This window comes from Desmodus rotundus, chromosome 7 (assembly GCF_022682495.2).
Source record: "Desmodus rotundus isolate HL8 chromosome 7, HLdesRot8A.1, whole genome shotgun sequence".
Classification (NCBI taxonomy): domain Eukaryota; kingdom Metazoa; phylum Chordata; class Mammalia; order Chiroptera; family Phyllostomidae; genus Desmodus; species Desmodus rotundus.
This window is the reverse complement of record NC_071393.1, coordinates 127,456,694-127,477,866: the sequence shown is the minus strand read 5'-3', so window position 1 is coordinate 127,477,866 and position 21,173 is coordinate 127,456,694. Positions and strand designations below refer to the sequence as shown.

Sequence of the window (21,173 nt, the reverse complement as noted above, 5' to 3'; positions counted from 1 at the left end):
TCCGACAGAAAACTCGATGATACGTACAAGGCCAACTGTTGAGCCAGAAGCGATCTTTCCAATAATTCATAGGGATGAATCAATTCTCCATTTCCTGGAACCCAACTAATGGGCATTCCGGGTTTGTTTGGGGTTTTTTTTTGGCATTTGTCATATACTCAACATTTAGGAATAAGAGGCCATTAACAAGGAACAAGGGGCATCGGATTTATCGAGGACATTGACAGAGTCAGCAAGGGGGTACCCTGAACAAGGGTGGACAGAGGCCCATTGTGACCCTCTCTCCACTTGCAGCTGTTCCCCGCAGTGCTGGAGGCAGCGGGGAACGGCCAACAGAACCTGAGACGGAGCAGTGGCCTCACACGTTTCAGGAATGTTTTGTCTCAACGACGTGAGAACCTTGCTTACACGCAGTGCTTGGTAAGAAACACACAGAAATGGAAGCAGTAACTCTGGTCAGTGAGACAGTGGGTGGTTTTCAGGGTTGAATTCCAAAGGGGGGTATAACATTATTTTCTAAAAATTTGGTGTAGGAGCTTGATGAGGAGAAGCCGACCCACAGGACCAATTCCCTGCCCAAAGCAATCGGGCGAGGCTTTCCCCGTCTCCTGAAGGGCTCCTGATCTGATGTGGTCACGAGCCTACCATCGTTACCTACACTGCCGCCCTTTAAAACTAAACTTCGTCTTAAGCAACAAGAGCAAGAAATCACAGAGGCTTAAGTGTGCTTGTGTGCATGCCATTTGAATAAATAAATAAATCCCATGAAAAGTTTTGTCTCCCACGCATTCGCTACAATCATGTGTCTCCCCAGTGGTACTGGGAGATCCCTGCAGGAGGCACGTCCAGGTCCGCAGAATCTGTATTGTAAAGTCCACGCGGAACCCCTAAGGTAGAGCCCGGCATGGGGACAGCAGAGAGGGCAACGGGAAGCAGACACAGGGGGCTCAGAGTGAGAGACCAAGAGCGCCTTCTCCTCCCAAGGATGTAGCCACATTTCTGCCCCAGGATGAAGGGGGCTGGGTCCTTGGGATGGATTCCCCTTATTTATGTTTGAGTGGGTTTTGATAACTGTCTTTATTTCTTAGAGATTTTATTTATTTTTAGAGGGGAAGTGAGAGGGAAAGGGAGGGAGAGAAACATCAATGTGTGGTTGCCCTTCCTGTGCCCCCTATTGGGGACCTGGCCCGCAACCCAGGCATGTGTCCTGACTGGGAATGAAACCGGGGACCCTTTGCTTTGTAGGTCAGCACTCAATCCACTGAGCCACACAAGCCAGGGCAACTTTTATTGTTTTACTTATTTTATTTTTTAATAGTTTATTTTTTTATTGTATTTCCTCCCCATATAACTGAGTTCTAAAAGCCTGGTTTCACCTTCCCCTCCTGGGCCCTCAGGATGCTGTATGTGCTCTGTGTCAATAGGCAATAAGTGGGTATGATACCATGGGCGTTCTGGTCCCCATTCCATTTCCTAAAGGGGAGTTTTTATTGCTGTTTTGTCTTGTTTTCCTTCCAGTATCATAAACTGGGTGTGTTGTGGGTGGGGTAGCCTGACTGCTTAGTCCGCAGATGGTAGCTGCTGGGTGGATGTATGGAGGTCAGGTGCTGGGCTAGGTGTAGCCACACAGAACGGAGCCAGGTGGACGTGCAGCTCACGCTCCCCCAGAGACACAAACCCTAAGAGGTGCTGGGGCACTCCTGAGCTTCTCCTCAGAGCGACGGCTGCAGCAGGAGTTAGGGGATGCGAAGTGACAAGAGAAAGAGACCAGTGGGGGAGAGCGGCACCTCCCACATCCCATTCCAGCAAATCCCGATACAGCCCAGCCAACTATGCAATAAGTCAGCATTTCCCAAAGCGGGGAATTGATTCTGTTAGAATCAGGGAAAGCTGGTTCTGTTAGACTAAGCACGTGCAAGGCACTGAGAAAGATTAGGGCGGGACTCCAGAGTTCCCTCTAGGAGGATCTGGCAGCAACCGCCACCCATGGGTGAGGAGACCTTCGAGTCTTCTGGGAGGAGGGGACTGAGACAGTCACAATGTTCCTTCTCTGCAAGCGAATGGGAACCAGGGATCCTCTCAGGAAACCACAGCACACGCAGCAGTCTGCTCTCCGTGGGGCCCCTGCAGCCCCTCGGCAATACCCACACCACACTTACATTAGGCTGGGCACCCCCATGAGATCGGGGCGCCTTGGAATACAGCCCCAAAGCCTCCACCACTCTCCCTGACTCACCCTCAATTTATTAAAAATGTAGAGGTGGCGCTGAGAAATCAGGGCAATGGTAACAGCTTTTATTAAAAAAAAAAAACTATTGAGGAAGCAGAAAATCAAGTGGAAACGGAGCTGATGTCATCTCCACTGATATTACTTGGAATTCATTTTTCTTCATGGGTGCCAAGAGAACAAGAGCAATTGTACACCAGGTTTTGGGGGGAGTGTTATGTTCAACTAATGAATCAGTCTGCAATACAGCAGGATGCTTGCCGAGGTCACAACCGTCTAGAAAAGTGTGGGCTTTGGAGCCAGGAGGACTGTGGGGCGAGGAGTAAGTTTCTAAGCCTCAGTGTTCTCATCTGTGAAGTGGGACATCACCCCCTACCGCAGAGGGTTGTTCTGAGGACCAAACAGGAGGATCACAAATCTGCACTTAGTGTGGTTCCTGGCACTCTGAAGAGCTCAACGAATTTAATTATCATAATTGGAGCACCCACTTGCAGTGTGTGCTCAGTCTCTGCCCAAAGGAGGTTTAGCGTCCGGTGCGAAGCAGGTCCCTAGTAGTGGTGTCCAGCCTGTCTTCGTCTCCCCCTTTGAGAGCACCCTGATACCCTGATTCCTCTTCGACAAAGAAATGAACACGCTCGAGTGTGAACAGCTCGGGACGGGTATTTCGCATCCTATGCGTCTTCTTTGCTCACTGGCCGGTTTTGCTGCCACACCAAACGCCCCCTTGACTTCTATCCTTCCTCATCTTTTGCTTGCAAACTTCTTTTTAGCTGCAGCTTTACCACACCGGTGTTAATAAACTCTGTTAGTCAGTTTAAAGCCCTCTGCTCTCTTCAGTTAATGCACACTGCCGGAAAGAAGAGCCTGAACGGGTGGGTGTCCTTGCGCCCTGAGTGGGCGCCTCCTCCCAAGCACGAGGTTGGAAGACCCTGGAGAGGTTTACAGAGGAGTGGTCGAAAACCTTCCACTACTAGGCTCCTGTGCACAGAAGGCGCCTTTCCAAACAGAGCAACCTTTCCCAGCGTGAAGCTGATTTCTTCTTAAACAACACTCTTGCCAGGGTTTCAGTAGGTATGTGTGACACGCAATTCTTCACCCCAGAGCTGTTCTGACCGACTGACCCCAACCCTCCAACACTGGAAACTCCAGGACTCGCCCTTAGCCCTGTTCCCAAACCTCATATTCCTAAGTCACATGGAGAAGCACCTCACCCACCCTTCCCAAGGATGGGACATTAAAATGGCTCATGGCCATCATGGTCCCTTCCCACCCATAAACGCTGAGGTACTTATGGTACAACACTTCGGCAGGGCTGTTCCACAGTCCGGGCTTCAGGGCGGTCTTTCCCCCAGATGCTGGGTGTTATCCAGCATCAGCGCCCACAGAGCAACCCAGTGAGGCCTCAGAGACACGGCTTCTCTACCCCCACACCCGCCCCTCCCCCCACCCACGCAGGGCTCGCTGCATCTTTAACTACTAAGTTTCCTGCGAACTTGTTACTTTTCACCATTTCCAGCTAGTGGGTCTTCATTCCCAGTAGGAGAACTTCAACTTGTCACAAAGTTCACACTTTTCTGCTTTGATTCTTGTTTATTAAACGTCTTATAAAGAAAATCTCTTTGCCTACTGATTCAGGTCAGCGGGAGGGAAAGCAACAAGAAAGGAATAAGTCTTCATGCGCCCCATCAGGAGGAACTTGACCGCCTCATGATCAAGCTGGAAACAATTTAAAAAATGTAAATCATCTGGGACCCAACTCTGCAACTCTTTGTTGGTAAAGGCAGGGGAGGAGATCACTCGGTTCTCATATCGGTCCCCAAGAGACAAGGGGAAGCTCAGCTGTTAAGCCAGGGTGGCAGGAAAGATGTCAAACACAGTGATAAATGGCAGGTGACACCCAGCCTAGGTGGAGGGGGACCAGGGGGGCCAGTGGGCTCCCCAAAGGGAGTGTCCATAGCTCATCTGTGAGTGGCTGGCTTGTAGGAATGTGCACACAGAATACCCAGATTTTCCATTTTTTGAAGAGAAATCAGAAATCTAGATTTTGACTGGGAAGTCTAATTTTTAAAAGTTGATAGTTAATTTGAATTTCTCTTAAACACTTTGTGGTCCAAGGTGGTGTCCTGCAGCTGGCTGGTACAGGCTCATCAGAGCTCATTTATGCACATCTTTTCTCTACTCTGCCTCCTGCCTTCGGTGGCTTCATATTCACAGCCTGAAATCAGCCATTGTTGGGAATATTCACACCACAGAAATAGGCAAATGCTACATATCAGGGTTTTTTAAAAATCTGGTTCTTTAACATTTACCAGCATATCACCACCTGTGGGCTGAATAAAGCATGTTGCCTTCGGCCGAAGTTGCAGCTTCTAATGCAAATATTAGACAAGAAGTAGTGTTAAATAACCACGAAGTATTATGTATCCCCAAGTCTGTATTTACAACCACCAGTGCCTGCAACCGTAGGGGTGGTGGTGAGCCAGGAGCCAGAGGGACATCATAACCAGCTGGGAAGGCAGACACAACGCAGAGATACAGGGGGGCAGCTCTGAACCAGGCCTGCTACCCTTGAGGAAGAGCACTCTGTATGCAGGAACTTGCTTCTGCCCCCTGCTCTGAGGGAGTGTGGCAGTGGACATGCCCAACCATGGCCCTCAAGACACCGCAACATTCTGGCATGTCTTCTGAATCATTGTGAAGAGACACGATTGTGAGCAGGGATTGAGCAAGAGTGTTTCAAGTCAGTTTTGAAATTGCAAGTGATTAATGCCTTTTGCTAATCACACAGGGAGCTGAGACAGCGGCAGAGTCCTTCCTTCCCCTTTTCCTCTGCAGTCAAGACCAGCCAGATGCTGGTGTGGTTCTCAATTACTGTTTTTGTTACGGGAGCCTTGGGCAGCCTGGGGCAGCTGCTGGGTCCCTTCTCGGAATGTTTTATAAATGAATGACATAAAAAGCATCGGATTGCAAAAGCAGCCATATGAAAAGACAGTTCCTAAAGAGCAAAACAAATGTGTGGGACAGTCCATGAGCTTCTTTAAAAAAAAAAAAAGATTTTATTTATTTTTAGAGAGAGGAGAAGGGAGGGAGAAAGAGAGGAAGAGAAGCACTGATTAGTTGCCTCTCACATGCCCGCAACTGGGGACCTGGCCTGCAACCCCGGCATGTGCCCTGACTGCGAATCAGACCAGCGACCCTTTGGTTTGCAGGACAGCACCCAACCCTCTGAGCCACAGCAGCCAGGGCAGCACATGTGGTGCTTTACGAAATCATTAAGTAGTGAGAACGGGTCTAATGATGACCATAATTTTGAAGTAGCAGCGAAGGGGAAATGTCACAGTGGCATCTGCCACGCTGTCGGGTGAGAAGGATACATCTGCGATTTTGATCGGTGACAAAGCTGCAGGCGCTGCTCCCGCGACCTTGGGGCTGTTGCCCACATCCACTGTTGAAGACATGCTAGAAGCTGCTTAGTTAGAAGTTGGTAAACGTAAGAGGGAACTATTTTCTCATACAAATGTACAGACCTCACGAACTCCACCCACGCACCTGGGGCCAGGAGCCCCCCAGTCAGGCTGGGCACAAAGCAGGAACTCAATCAATTTCGACTAAACAAATTGAATTTTATATTTGATATGAGATGGCACTGGGTTTGGTCCTAAGCAGATGAGGGGGGAGAAAAGACACGGTCCACTGTTCAAAGCCAGGGTGGGACATCTGGACATCATTCTTATCATACAGTCTGGCAGCCCAGTTTCTGCGAAACAAGAGCTTGCAAAAGGCATTCATCAGTGACATCAAATAGAAATCCACCAATGGCAAACATAAACACAGAATCAGGGCCTGGGCATTGACACCAGTGTCCACTAGACTTTGGACTATCTCAGAGGCTGATTTACTCTCCCAAACTGTCATCGTGGCTGAACAAAGCCTGAACCAACGTCCTACCACTGCCGAGTGCGTGACTTTGGGCAAGCTCCTCGACTCTGGCTTCCACTTTCTCACCCACAGAAGGCGGAAAGTAACGGCCCTGCCTCACGGGATGAAATATTACGCAGCCAGAATGTTTAGAACAGTAACGAGGAGGAGGAAAATACAGTATGCATTCGCTGTGAGAATAACAAAATTCTTGCTAATTGCCTAAGAGAATGTTTATAGTTTTCAATTCTCAAAAATTTGGCAGTACCTAATACATAGTTGCAATTCAGAGTTTGAATATTAAAATTAATACCCTGCATTTTAGAGCTGTTATACTGGCAAACAACCAGAAACCAACACACCCTGCAATAGGAGGCTCATTTTCACTGCATCCACACCACAGCTGTATACCCTGGGCAAACGCAGGAGGACATGTAGAGACCATAGGTGAACACCTCCCCACTCGTTCCGTTGGCCAGTATTGTCCTGATGCCAAAACAGGACAGAGCTACCACAAGCAAGGAATAACATCGATGAAGATCTGTTTTGAACATACAGACATGCACCACAGAACATTCTGGTCAGCACGGATGGCATACGACGCTGGTTTCCTTAGACTACAATGTGGCCGCAAATTTCCTAATGCCTGGTGACCTCCGAGCTGTCATAATGTCATAGCTGCATAAGTTCAACACTTTCAAAACTCAACTCAGGATCCCTCCAGCGGACCCCCACTTTGGTCCCGTTTCTGAAAATAGCATCCTCCTCCATGGGCCCCCCAAAGGTGTGTGTCTGGCGCCATTCTTCCTACTTCCCTACATGTCTACCAACAATCTTGGGAATTGTTCTCTTCTTCCAATTGCATGTCACCTCAACACGCCCCTCGCCACCCACACCAGAGGAGGCTGCGTGACCTGACCCGAACTCTCGTTAAGTGTGGCATGTGAATGTGACCTTGCAGGGCCCTGGAGAGCTCTGGCCGGGGGTCTGGGAGCACAGGGCCTTTTCCTCCTGAATTCCTGGATGCTAAGGATCATGTCAGCCTGAAGCTGCTGGGCAAAGCTGCAGTTTCTGTTTTCCCCTCTCCACTCAGTGTGACATGGGGTGTCACTGCAGACCACACAGGGAAGTACTGAGTTGGCCAAAAAGTTTGTTTCGTTTTTTTCCCTACGATGGCTCTAATTGTGCTTAGTTGTCTTTAACTTCATTCGAAACAATTTTGTTAGATTGTATTGGGACAGCTGTCATATCAGTGTGTGTTGAAAAAAACTTATCAAAATTGGTGAATTTTTGTGCAGCCATTATAATATTGAAGATGGAAGAAAATATGCAACATTTTTGGCATATTATGCTTTATTATTTCAAGAAAGGTAAAAATGCAAGTGAAGTGCAAAAAAAAAAAAAAAGAAAAAGATTTGTGCAGCCTATGGAGAAGGTGCTGTGATTGATTGAACGTGCAAAGGTGGTTTGCGAAGTTTCTTGGTACTATTGACATTTTGGCCAAATAATTCTTTGCTGTGGGGCTGCCTTATGCATGGGAAGGTGTTTAGCAGCACCCCTGGCCTCTACCCACTAGAAGCCAATAGCTGGAGATACCTAACATACTCGAAATATCCAAATCAATCAAGTTACTGGTGAAAATGAAAAATGTGTCTTTTATTTTGTGGGAAAAAATAAATGGACTTTTTGGCCAACCCAATAATTCCTTGAAGGTTAATTATCTTGTTGTTACTTTCTGTTTGAAAGCAGAAGCCAGGCGTGAGGAAGCGCAGTGGATGAAACCAAGAAGAAGGCGGCGAAAGGAAACGTGTTAAGTTATTACAGAGAAAACAGTTTATGGAGGTGAGGTGCTCTCATGATCAGCTGTGAGGACACGAGGCAGGTTCTAGATATGAAAAAAATGTAATTTCAGAGAGTGTTTCCAGTGAACAGGGTACAACAATGAGGTACCTGGGAAACAAGGTTGGGCAGGGTGGGGGGGGGCGTGGTGGAGAGAACGGGGCTGATCCCAGGTATGAAAGACTCCATGTCATCCGGAGAAAGCGGTCTTAATTTTATTCCTGAACATGAACAATAACGACGAAAGTCTTTTTTTTTTTTTTAAATCCACAGGGACATTTTGATAAATTTCACCCTGACCACACTTAAATGTCAAAAAGGATACCCAGTCCACTGTAACAGAAGGTACAGAATTAAAAAGAGAAAAATAAATAAAGGGAGTATAGAACAAAGAAGGGTAACACAAATGAGACACAATATTACAGGTGCTGAAGTCCTCTACAGAGAGAAAAGTTTAAAACTGACTTAAAAAAAGAATATAAAAATGTATGAAGTGGTTTACTTAAAAATTACTAAAAATTACAACTAGAAAGATAGTCTAAATTTAGGAAATACATGTTAATATATTGCAGGGATTTCATCGTATCTAAATTTAAAAATAGATGTTCACATACAAAGCATTAAGAGAGAAACAAAGGCACTAATAAAGTCAGTCATGCAGATGACGAAATCAGTCACACTGAATTTATGCGCTCTGAAACACACGACTGAAATGTTATTTTGGGTGTGTTCAGTAGGCTTGGAGTGTGTTTGGAGATCATGTTCCCTCCCACTCCAGAACTCTGTAATGGAAGAGAAACCCAGCTGGAATAAACACAGATACAAGGATACAAAGAGCCACTCAAACAGAAAAGAGAATTCTGGAAAATGCACATTCTCAAATCATTATGCGATAATTTTAGAAATAAACCAAAGCGTAATTATACAGCCAATCACATAAAGCCACTTAAAAAGCAGTCTTTTTGAATGACATTTGAGATGAGGTAGCGCTAAACAAAGAATGGGTAAGAATAACTCAAACATGGAGAGCACCTGAGTTTACAAGAAGCCACAGGAAAAAATCGCCTGTCAAAATGAGTGTGAATGGTTATAAAAATCTTTTCTACATGCCAAAAAAATTTAGTAATTGATAAAAAGGTAATGGAGCAGAATAAATAGTTTGGACATACGTAGACAAATATATATAACAGAGATTAAGAACCTGAGGGGTCCCCTTGGCCCTCAGTATAGCTCTTAAGACACCACAGAGAACCCCAGGGCTCTTTGGGGCACCGTTTGAAAACCACAGCCCCGGCCGGTCAGTGAGGTCAGTGCCTCGTGGTCTTCATCAGATGCAGGACACGTGGGAAGACCTGAGACACCGATAACAGGGCCAACATGCCAAAGGCTCACAGGCAGAATCGGGAAGTGATTTCTGGGATCAAATATGTCCGGATTGGAGATGGAAAGTCGTGGAGGCCGGCACGTTAGTTGTCATGGTGACAGGGGGAATGTTGCAACTTGGAGGGGACTGTGAAATATTGTGACAGGTGGTGAGTCTCCCCCCTATGCATGGACGTAGGGATCGGAGACCTTGCGATCTCACACAAGCCCCGAGATTCGGCTAACCAGACCACGTCTGTCTTCTCCTATTGTCCCGAGGCCGTGTCTAGTAATAAACACGGACAGAAAACTGCAATGGGTAAAATGCAGGCCACCGACATGACAAAGGGCTGCCATCCTTAAATCTAACGCACACGTACGCAGTGATTAGCACAGCCTCCCCTTGCTCCCCACAGAAACCGGGAAAACATGAGAAGATGAACTCCAAGTACGTACGTACGTATATATGTATGTATGTATTTTTAGCGAGAGGGGAAGGGACAGAGAAAGAGGGGGACAGAAACATCCATGTGAGTGAGAAACATTGATCGGCTGCCTCTCCCACAAGCCCTGTCGGGGACTGAATCCCCAACCCAGGCATGTGCCCTGATGGGGATTCGAATCAGCGACCCTGAGCTTTGCCGGGTGATGCCCAACCAATGATGTCACACCGGTCAGGGCCAAGTGTTTTTGATAAATATTTAAAATTAATCAATGTGAGCATAAATCAAAGAAACTCCATTATGAGACTAACTCTGACCTAATCACAACAATATGCTCCTGTTATAATGGTTATATGGAAAACAATCAGATATAAAATATGATCTATTTCAGTGATTTTAGGATGTACCTTTTCCGGCGTTAAAGTATCTCTTATGTCAGGATGATGTCACTGTTGCTAGTATCTCAGGATTTAATTGGCAGCATTCTTTCCTTTCTTAATGGTATTTAACATAAAGGCTCATCTTGGATTCAGTAAAAATCTTTAACACTTTAGATTCTATGTAATATGATTCACCAAACTGTTGACGGTGGTTCTCGTTGAATAGTGGGATTATGGGTGATTTCTACTTTCTTTTTTACACATTCTTATGTGTTCCCCGTCTTCTAAAATGAATGTGTATTTCTTTCATCAACGGGGGTAAACAAAACAAAATCTGTTTCTAATTCTGACTTGGTTGCTTTAAAAATGTGTCGTCCTAGGTAAGATGTTTATGCTCTCTCTACCTCAGTTTCCTTATCCCCAAAAAGGAACAACTTCTCTGCCTGTCTTACAAGGTTTACAAGCAAATGTTTTGTAAAATGTAAAGTGCCTATTTGACGAGCAAGACATCTGCTAACGTGCGACCTCCGTTAATGCATCAGAGGGAGTCTTCTTTCTGAAAACCCGTTCGTTATCTTTGTTCATTGTTCAATGAACTACCCATTCATTGTGCTTCGTACGGCACACTGGTGTTTCCCAACCTTTTTCTGCTTCAGACGTGATCTAATTCAATTTCAAAAGCTCTTTCCTCAGCCTTACTTCCACGTAGGAAAACAACCAGAGTCTGGAAACGATATTCAGTCCGGTGCCACGTAGGTTTGCATGTTGATGAGCTCACATCACACACCTGTCGGCCCAGCTCCTGAACCCGACCAGAACCTCCCACTGTAGAGCACGGCCGCCCGAGTGCTGATCACCAGCCACACCCGGGGCCAAAAGCGGGCACCAGTGTAACTCTTCCTGCTTAATTAAAATGAGTAAAACTCGTGTTGACAGTCTGGTCCTCTCTCTCAAGGGGTTGACCGCCAGGGTGGGGCTCGGCATCTCTGTGTCTGGGCGCCTCAGACCCACGCATGCGGGGTCGCTTTCTCAGCCTGTGCCCGCTACACCCCCACGTCTGGACAGGGCTCTTCCTGATCACCTCCTACGCCACCAGCTGGTGAGGAGGTCCACGGGGTGGCCAATGGCACTTCTCCCCTCCCCTCCCTTCCGGCCTGGTCACCACCTGTGTGGCCCTGCTCTAAAGCACAGGGGCTCTTGTCCTAGTCAGCGACATCACAAGCCACAGACTTCGGTGTGCCTACGACTTGCCTGGGTGTTTTGCTAAAGAACAGGTGGGTTCAGTTGGTCTGGGGTTGGCCGGAGACTCTGCACTTCCAACAAGGTCTGAGGTGATGCTGACACCGCTGACTCGTGGACCACCCGTGAATAGTGCGCATCCTCGGGGGTGGTCTCAATGTCAGCCCAAAGCCCACTCCTGTCACGCATGCGGCAAGCGCGCTCCCTGTCCTGCCTACATCAGAACCTTCCGGGGAAGTTGCTTCAAATACGGACATACTGTATCAGGAGCCGTGCAGGGGTCCCCGAACACCTGCAGGTATTTCAACAAACACCACACTCCCCTCAGGTGCGTTCTTATGGACACCAAAGCCTGGGTACCACTGGAAGAAAAGTCTAAGTATCCTTGTGAGTGGGAGCTGCACGCTGGCCTTGCAGGGCTCTGCACTTCAGCGGAGGGGTTTTACTGAACACCACTTGGCAATGACGGATGTCTCCTTTGCATTTATGGCCCAAGGGCTGTGGAGGACATGACTCACCACGCTATCTCCTCCCCTTCCTGACGATCTGTAGGAGAAATTCGTATTCAAGTCTGAGAACGCTGGGTGTCTTCCAAGCAGCCAGCCTGGAAAGGGGAACCACTTAGTGGTTGCCTTTGCCTCTTAATCCTTTGACAACTGGAAAAGTCAGAGCCACATTTGGGGCTCACTTTCGGCAATTATGCAGGTCCTTTTCATGCATCTCTCTGTGTTTTAACAATCTGTAGCTCAGCGGTCCTGTTCTGCTACATTCCTCATCTCCCTGGTGTTTTAAATCCGTGACCCCCCTTTCTAGTACCCTGTCCTCATGCATGTGTGGGTAGGCGTCCGTGCTGTTCGCCTTTTCTTTAAAGACTTTATTTTTAGACAGAGGGGAAGGGAGGAAGAGAGGGAGAGAAACATCAGTGTGTGGTTGCCTCCTGCATGCCCCCTACTGGAGACCTGGCCCACAACCCAGGCATGCTCCCAGACTAGGAATTGAACCAGCAATCCTTTGGTTCGCAGGCCAGTACTCAATCCACTGAGCCACTTCAGCCAGGGCCCAATAGTGAGTCTTATCTACTTCTGGACTCAGAGGAGGAGTGTGGTGCCCTATGTCCTGAAGTTGGGTATGGCCACGTGACTTGATTTGGCCAATGAAACGTGTGTGGAGGTGACTTGTGTCCCTTCCAAGTGGGGGGTCAATGAATTGCCGGTGTTCCACTCTTCAGCCCTCCCCCCGACCCTGACAGTTCCGGGAGCATGAGCTGGTAAAGAGGGGCCCCGACAACAGAAGGCTGGAACCCTGGGTCACCCAGGAGCCTGCTGGGCTGGGGAGTCACCACGCCCACGGCAGGCTTTGTATGTGTGAAGCAAACTCTTACTGTGTTAAGCTACTAAGACCTGGGGGTAACCTAGAGCCTGCCCTGACCACATTATATGCAAAAGACCTCAAATCCTTTTTGAACAGAAGCTGAGTTATAAATACGCAGGCAAACACAGAAACAAACCCCCAGCAAGAGCCTATTTGAGAGAAAAGATGTGTACGAAAGGACCCTTTACAGCGAGGCTCTCAGCCTCCTTCTGAGCAGAACTGAACATTTATTCTTGCTTCAAGCCTGATCGCCAGTCTCTTTCGAAGCCAACATCCCTGAGTGTGTCCTCACATTCTGCTCCAACTCTCTCTAAATCATGGTAAAGTATACCGAATAGGCCCCATTTTAACCATTCGCAGGTGCACAAATCAATGGCGTTAAACAGTCACACTGCTATATAACCCCGAGCGCTACATACACCCGAAACTCACTCCATCCTCCCCAACAAAAACGCCCTGCCCGTTAACCGAGCCTCCTCTTCGGCCCCCAGCCCCAGGTCACCTCTGTTCTACTTTCTGTCCCCATGGGATTTGCTTATTCCATGCAAATGGAATTATGTCATGTTGTCCCTCGGTGACCGGCTTATTTCATTAAGTATAATGTCTTCAATCTCTCACCCCTGTTGCAGGATACGTCCAAATCTCACTCCTTTTCGCGTTCGGATAACATGCCGTTGTGTGTATGCACCACGAGTGTTTCAGCCGTTCCTCTGTTGACAGCCACCTGGGTCGCTTCCCCTCGGGCCCGGGAATAATGCTGCACTGAAGGCGGCCGTACAAACTCCTGTGTGAGCCTCTGCTGTCGGTGCTGGCGGATGCACACCCCAGGGACGGCATTGCTGGGTCACGCCGTGGTGCCATGCTTGACCTTTCCAGAAACTGCAGAACTGCTGTCCACTCTTCTCTGACTTTTAAATCAACGGTCTCCACGAGACAACAGTTACACAAAATCCTCAACTGCATTCTCCCAGAGGACGTTGTTTGTGAACGTCAGCAGCTGTCGCTGCCGTGTTTTCTATGTAAAACCCCAGGGGGCCCCTTTTCTCTGAGAGGAATTCTGGGATGGGCCTTGACTCTGCTGCGGCGCTTGCAGCCAAATGTGCAGCTTGAATAGTCACTGTGGGTCCCTTGCCCACACCGCTTGGAATCCCCTTTATTATGTCTAGTCACACTGGCCTGACCTCAAAGGGCCAGCGCCTGTATCTCTGTCACTGGGCTACCCTTGGGCCGTCCGTGAAAAATCAGGCCAGAAGCCCCGGGAAATTACAGGTGGTGCTTCTCTGCCCTCCACGTGGCTTTGAACCAATCACTGCCAGGTGTGGGTGTGTACATACCCCAGCTCCCTGGGCGGGGATCATGCTGGGTCATGAGCTCTGCACCGTTCCCAAGCTTCCACTTGGGATTAAGCTCAGGTATACCTCGTTTTATTGTTTCACTTTATGGTACTTTACAGGTGTTGCATTTTTTACAAATGGAAGGCAAGACCCTCTATGAGCAAAAAAAACACTACGAACCTCTTTACTACGGTGGTCTGGCACCGAACCCGGCATATCCTGGAGGTCTGCCTGTACCCGCTGCCCACTATGTTCCTGCCTAACAGCATACCTGTATGGACTGACTTCCTTCTTCACCTGCCTGTTTTCCTTGCGCCTGCCCATAAACTGCTTGAACTCAAATTCTTGCCTCGGGGTCCACTTCTGAGCAAACCTAAACTAAGACAAAGCCCCTCTCTCACACCTTCTCATATTTCTGTTCTTCTTTCTCCTGATTCTGAAGTTTTATTTGCCTTTTATGATTATTTTATGGTATGCTTTCTTGATGTGTTACCTCAAAGTCTTTGCGGAATAAAGTACAGCGGGACCAATTTTGACAAGAAAAACACCATCATGTAATGTTATGGTTAAAATGCAAACTATAAATGGTGCACAGGGACACAGAACAGAAAGCGATGCGCCAGAATGTTAGCAATGGCTAACCTGGGGTGATATCACTACAGATGGCTTGCCTCCTCTCTTCTTTATACTTTATTTTGCGAAGACCATGAACTTTAGTTCCCTCATCTGTGAAATGGAGATGATCGTGCTGACCTCATGGAGTTGTGTTGACTGAAATTAAGTGTGATCGGAATGCAGCCGTCAGCTGCATGGCATATTCACACAATAAGCACGGTGTGTGCCTAAGACGTACCCTAGTAAAGGGTAGCACGTACATTATTCCAACAGCAGCTGATGAAACAGTTTAAAAGGAAATGTTAGAACTGTAAAAATAAGCCCATACTTGTATCGCGCTTTGTGCTTTGTAAAGAACATTCCTTGCATGAGCTCACTGTCTCCCAAGAGAACCCTGAGAAAAGGGGCAGGCTCAGCAGCAGGGATGGGCGCGAGGCAGGACTCACGTGTGCCAGCTACCAGGGCGAGCACTCTGTGGCCGTCTCCGCGGAGACAGATGGGGCGCTGAACGGCCGAGGCACCTGCGCAAGTCCAGCTCCAGACACTCTGCCCAGGCTTCCTTCTGTGCTGCCAGGCTACATTATTACATCTGCAACGCCCACCCATCCAAGACATTCTCGGTTCCTAAGGCATTGATGTTCACCAGTCTATAAACACACTCCGCTCCCTCCTACCTCCGTGTCCAAGGGGAGTACTAAGGGGTGGTGTGTGGTGGAGGGAGGATTTAGCCCCCCAATCGCCCAACAAAACCATCCCACATAACTGTTTGACCTAATAAACACTCTGTAGCACTTGCTATTAAACATGGTAGATTCAGGGGAGTTCCACAGCAACACTTGCCAATCAGTTTGCTCACTCAAGTCCTCCCTGCGTAGAAATTCTGGAACTGTCTTCTGAGACACGGAGGTGACAAATGAGGTACTTAGGGAATTCTGCTAAGAGAATTCTGAGAGGAGAGAGCCATGGAGGGTATTACGCCTCCTTCACCCCCTCAAGGCCCGCGTTTGGGACATCATGGAGAATGCTGACAGTTTTTGTGCCAGACACCCAGCCATTGTGGTGTCTAGTGACCTGCTGATGGGCAGGGCCCCCTGGGATGGGATGGGAATGGGGTGTGGGGGTGGGGTGGGGTTTGTGAGCCAGGTGGTACAGGACAAAGCACTTCAGACACAGCTGGCGTGTCCCCAGTTGTGCAGGCCTCTCTGCCTTGCCTCCCACTCCCCAGCTGCAGCCCTGCGCTTCCAGACGGACCTTGGGACATCTTTCTCGCCTAACCAGGCCTGAGGCTGGTCTCCGTTATACTCTGTGCTCCTTCTGGCAGAATGTCTACCCGAGACTACCATGCGTGGGAGCTTCAAGGAAGTTCCCCTTGTCACCCCCCCTCACCGGTAGTTCTCTCGCTAGCACAGGGGCCACAGTTGCAGAGCACCCGCACCCGGTGGCATTGGCCACTGTGAGCCCTGCTCTAGTCCTGGCCCTGGCAGCTGGGAGCCACTCGCTCTCAGCAATGCCTTTCAAAGCCCCCCCTCTGTGCCAGCTTTCTCCTTTCTTCAAAATTCCCACAGCATCTTCCCCGGCCCCCTATAACTCGCTTATGTTTCAAGGGTGAACGATCTTTCCAAGTGTGGTGCAAAGACACCCAGCGTTTTCCTTCTGCTGGGAATAAAGGCAAACTGACCGTTGCCGTGCCACACTCTTGCTCCAAAACTTTCAGTGGCTCCCAGTTGCCTCCAGATGCTTCTAGCTCCTTAAACTGGCGGTGAGGCCCCCAGCTCCGCCCCGTTAGCCCAGAGGCCTTGTTCATAGCCTACTCAACAGACCAACTTTGCGGCGTCCCTGAATGAAGTTCTCTCCTCCTCCAGAAGGCAAAACCCAAGTCACACCTAACACTACGGGATTCAGCCCAAAAGTCACTTCTCCGCCATTCTCCGAGGTAGGAAAGTTTCCCTCCTCATTAGCGTTTTGAGGAACGTTCAGTCTGGTATTCAATCTCATTTCCTCTGTAAGCTTGAAGTCAAGGGCTGATTCCTTTTAAGTTTGTGCCCCACCTCCCACCCAGTGCCTTGTGCGCCGCGCGAACTCAGTAAACGTTTATAGGTTCCTGTCCCAGCTTGTCAGCTCTTTCCCGAAATTTCCACGAACTCGAGCTATGTCTCCTTAAGCAGACTGAAAATCCCCCACAGCAGTGCCTGCAATGTAAGGACCCCTGGGGTCCGCGGGGGCTTCGTTAGCCGCAGGTGCTGACTCGGGAGGTCGGAGGAGGGGCTGAGACGCAGCGGTTTTAACGAGCTCCCAGGTGATGCTAACGCATCACGTTTAGAGAAGCCGAGAAGCCACACCACCTGTGGGTCAGGCAGTGCTCACACCTGTGCGGCCGGCTGAGCGGGGGAAGAACGCGGGGTTGAGAAGCGCTGTCCTCCCCTGGGACGCGCCCCTCCAGGAAGACGCGGGCGAGTCCTCCCGCGCGCCACCCCCCAGTGCGGCTCACCTACCTATGGTGGACACCACGGTGCCCACGAAGTAGAAGGCGCCGGTGAAGTCCCACCGCGGACGGGTGTTGTCCACGCGGATGCCGGCCTCCGTCGCCTCCTCGTAGTGGCGGAGGAAGCCGCGCAGCTCCTCGCGACTCAGGCTGTGGCGGCGGCTGAAGTTGGCCAGGCGCTCCTCCCAGCGCTGCTTGGCCTGGCGCTCGTGCGCCAGCTCCAGCGCCGAGAAGACCGCGGCGCCGCCCAGCAGGTAGAGCACGATGAGCGCGGCGAGCAGCAGGAAGCGCGCGTTGTCCTCGTTCAGGTGGCCCGGGCCGCAGCTGCAGCCGCACCCCCGGCCAGCCATGGCCCGGCCTCGCAGAGCCCCGCGCCGGACGGCCGTGGCCGCGGGCGGACTCTCGCCCAGGCCCCCCGCAGGTCGGGGCTCAGCCGAGCGCTCAGCCGGCCCCCGGCCGCGCTACGACGGGCTCGCCCATGCCCGCTGGGCGCTTTCACGGCCCCACGGCTCCCTCGGCCGCCGCCTCGACTACTCGGGTGGAACCAACCTCCCACGGCCGCCCTGACTCCTGGTTTCAAATCCGGCTTCTCGCCGCCGTTCAGTTCTCCTGAAAGCTGACGGCTCGAGCGAGAGGTGCGGAGCCCGCTGCTGCTCCGCACGAGGGTGCGGGCGCTGCTTCCGCCCCGGCGCCCTGCACTGGGGAGGGGGCGTGGCGCGTCTTCAGGGCGCACTCCCGCGGCGGTGAGTGTCCCCGGGAGCGAGGGTCGGGCGGCTTCGCGGGCTGGAGGGCAAGGGGAGCCCCGCGGCCTCCATCCCTTTGACCATCGCCTGTCGAGACGACGGCCTGGACGCTGGGTCTCAGTCGGCGGGCTTCGCAGGTGGATCTGCGGTGCTGCGTCCCGGTCGCGGCGTCGCTCGCGCCCCTCGGGTCACCGGCCCGGCTGTCGGGTCTTACAGGCTGGGACAGGTCCCGGGAGGGCGCACCGACAGAGGGACCGTGCAGAGTGGTGCTCGCGGGCCGAGGGGCTGGAGGGGGAGACCAGAAAGGGAGGTTGGAATGAGAGCGCGAAGGAAGTTAGGGGCCTCTCCCCCGGCAGCCTCCCTCGCCTGGCCCCGGCCCAGAACGCCCTTGGCCTCGGAGTCCTGCGCGGGAGCGTCTTCGGCCCGCACGTGTCAGCTCAGCGCGAGCGAAGCGCGAGCCGCTGGACAGCACCAGATCCCGAGAGGCTGCGGAGGACCGGGGCCGGAGGTGCCCCACGGCCAGGAGACCTTGACCCCAGAGAGTGCCATCTCCTCTACCCGGACTTGGCTGCCTCAGTGCACTCCAGACACTTTGCGCCCACCAGGCTTCGTGTCTCATCCCGCGCAGACCAGCGGCAAGACCCCGCACCCCCACCCCCGCCCTCAGCGCCCAGCAAACCGCTAAGGGCCTCTCCCCGGGACCCTGCCTTTCGGAGGGCGCCGGAATAGCAGCCCCGCTCGAGTCTCACCTCCGGAGGAGAGCCCTTCTGCTCCGCTTTGGCGGGACTGTCCCCAGGTCCCCTCCTCGCCGCAGCCGCGCCCTGCGGGGCGGCGCGGGGGAGCAGGGGCGCGCGCAGAGCTCTGCTTGCCCTGCCAGTGCGCTCCGACGCGGCAACAGGTGGAGCTGCGAGGCCGCCTGCGCCAGAGGCTCCACCCTGCCTCCTACCTCCCGGCCGCGCGGGGCCGCCCCGGCGCCAGTCTCCGCCCGCAGCTGCCCGGCTTTCGGCGGGCACTCAGGGGGCTGCGGCTCCCAACCCCGGCGCACAGTTGCCGGGAGTGGGTGCTGAAGAGGCGGGTCAAGCGCTCACCGGGCTATGTGGGCTCCTCCCGGGCCAGAAGAGGGCGCTCGTCCCTTTCAGACGCAACTCGCCCGCACCTGTGCACCCGGCCCCACACCGCCCCTGCGAACCACCGGCCCCTGGAATGTGGGAGTGAATATGGACACATAAAGGAATGGATACAAGGGCATCTTCAAATTAATCAAAATCTCACCGCCTCCCGAGAGACTGGTTCCAGGCTCAAGGCCCAACCCACCCACCTACACTCCCTAGGAACAGAGAAAAAAAAAAAACCCATAGTTCTGGATTCCAATATTCTGCCATTGGAAGCCCTGATGCTGCAGATATTACTCAGTTCCACAATGCTTCTCTTTTATTTAGCCTACTGGGGGCAACAGCTTTAGGCGGGTAGTGGCTACTGGGGCGTGTGTGTCCCCAGGTTAAATGCTGCAACTACTGCTCCCCACTATTTTGTTATGAAAAATTTCAGAGTTGTCAGAAATTTACAGCGAACGTGCATATACTCGCCACGATGGTAAATGTTACTGTGTTTCTTTACCTATCTGTCCATACCTCTTTCTATCCATCAACCCATTTGGCTTACCGCATTCAAAGGAAGCTGAAGACATCAATCCACTCCCACTCTCCCCCAATACTTCTCCCTCCATATCATTAGAGTTCAATACTTATTTACAATTTTTTTTTCCTTTGGGGCAAAATTGACACAGTGAAAAGCGAGAATCTTAAGTGAGCCATTAGAGGAATTCTGACAAATGTGGACACCTTTGCAAATTAAACACCAATCCACCCTATCGACCTGTTCTTAATTTTTTTCTACCACTGATTGGGTTTGCCTTTATAGAATTTAGTTTTAGATCTAGATCTTCATATAAATGTAATCATAGAGGTGTGAACACGTTTCTGTGTTTGTGTAACACACTGTTTTTTAATATGGATCCATGTTATGGCTTAGAATAATTTCACCCTTTTTCCCTCCTAGGTTTTTTTTTTTTTTTTTTACTGTTTGAATACACTATAGTTTTACTTACTTTCCTATTGATAGAAACCAGGGCTGTCAGAAATTCCCCGAGGTCGTAAATGAAACTGCTAGGAACATTCCTGTATAAGTATTTGTAGATGTTTTTGTGTCTCTTGGGTAAATACCTAGGAGTGGAATTGCTGAGTCATAGGGCAGGTATGTATTTACTTCGACAAGAAACTGCCTAATATTTTTCCGAAGTAGCTGGATCAACCAACCATGTGCAATAGTCCCCAGTGCTCCACATCTTGTGAACGTCTGGCAGTACGTCGTTTTAATTTCAATCATGCTGATGGCTGTGTAGTGGTGTCTCGGTTTTTAATATTTGCATTTCCCTGATGACTGATGTGCTTGTTGGCCATCTGTGTATCTGCCTTTGTAAACGACCTGTTGATATATTTTACCCATTAGAAAAACTGTTTTCTCTTTTGTATTGTTGAATTACAGGGATCCTTTGTATCATCAAGCCAGTCCTTTCTCAGATACCTAACTTGCAAATATTTTCTACCAGCCCCTGGCTTGCCTATTTATTTTCTTAAAGATGTTTTCTGATGGATGGTTTTAATTTTGGTGAAGCTCAATATATTAATCTTTTATGTTTAGTGTTATTTGTTTACTAAGAAACCATTATTTCCTCAAGGTTGCATGTCTTTTTTTCCCCCTAGACATTTTATAATTTTAGCTTTTATATTTGCGTCTATGAGCCATTTTAAGTGTGTTTCCAAACAACTGAGCCACACCAGTCAGGGCTCAATACATGTGCCCTGTTCTTAAAGAGAACATTTTTTTTTTAAAGAGAAAAAGCCTTTTTATCTTTATCTTTTTGAGGATGTCTGCTATTTCGAATGGCTTTCCTTCCGTACTGAATACTGAGTTTCTCTCTGATACACTCCCCCTTCAGCCTGAAGGATTTCCTTCAGCATTTCTTATAGTGCAATCTGCAAATTCCTAGTTTCCTCCTATCTGAAAGTGTGGTCGTTTCATCTTCATTCTTGAAGGATACTTGCTGGGTGTAGATTTCCGAGGGGACTTTTCTCTGGGCACGTCAGAGAGAGATGCTGTTGGACTGCCTTCTGGCCTCACTGTTTCTGCTGCGAGGCCAGCCAGTGGGCGCGGCTCTCAG

At 50.2% G+C, this 21,173-nt stretch overlaps 1 protein-coding gene across 1 annotated transcript in view; it reads right to left on the bottom strand.

The window, feature by feature from the left end:
* KCNK13 (potassium two pore domain channel subfamily K member 13) overlaps nucleotides 1-18,854 on the bottom strand; it is a 59,617-nt gene extending 40,763 nt beyond the window's left edge. The window contains exons 1-2 of the mRNA XM_053929176.1: nucleotides 18,703-18,854; nucleotides 17,221-18,238 (exon numbers count right to left, since the gene is read on the bottom strand). Of these exons, the coding sequence (XP_053785151.1) occupies nucleotides 17,221-17,560 (340 nt within the window). The 5' untranslated portion in view covers nucleotides 17,561-18,238; nucleotides 18,703-18,854. The remainder of the gene's footprint in view (nucleotides 1-17,220; nucleotides 18,239-18,702) is intronic.
* Between the last annotated feature and the right edge of the window lie 2,319 nt (nucleotides 18,855-21,173).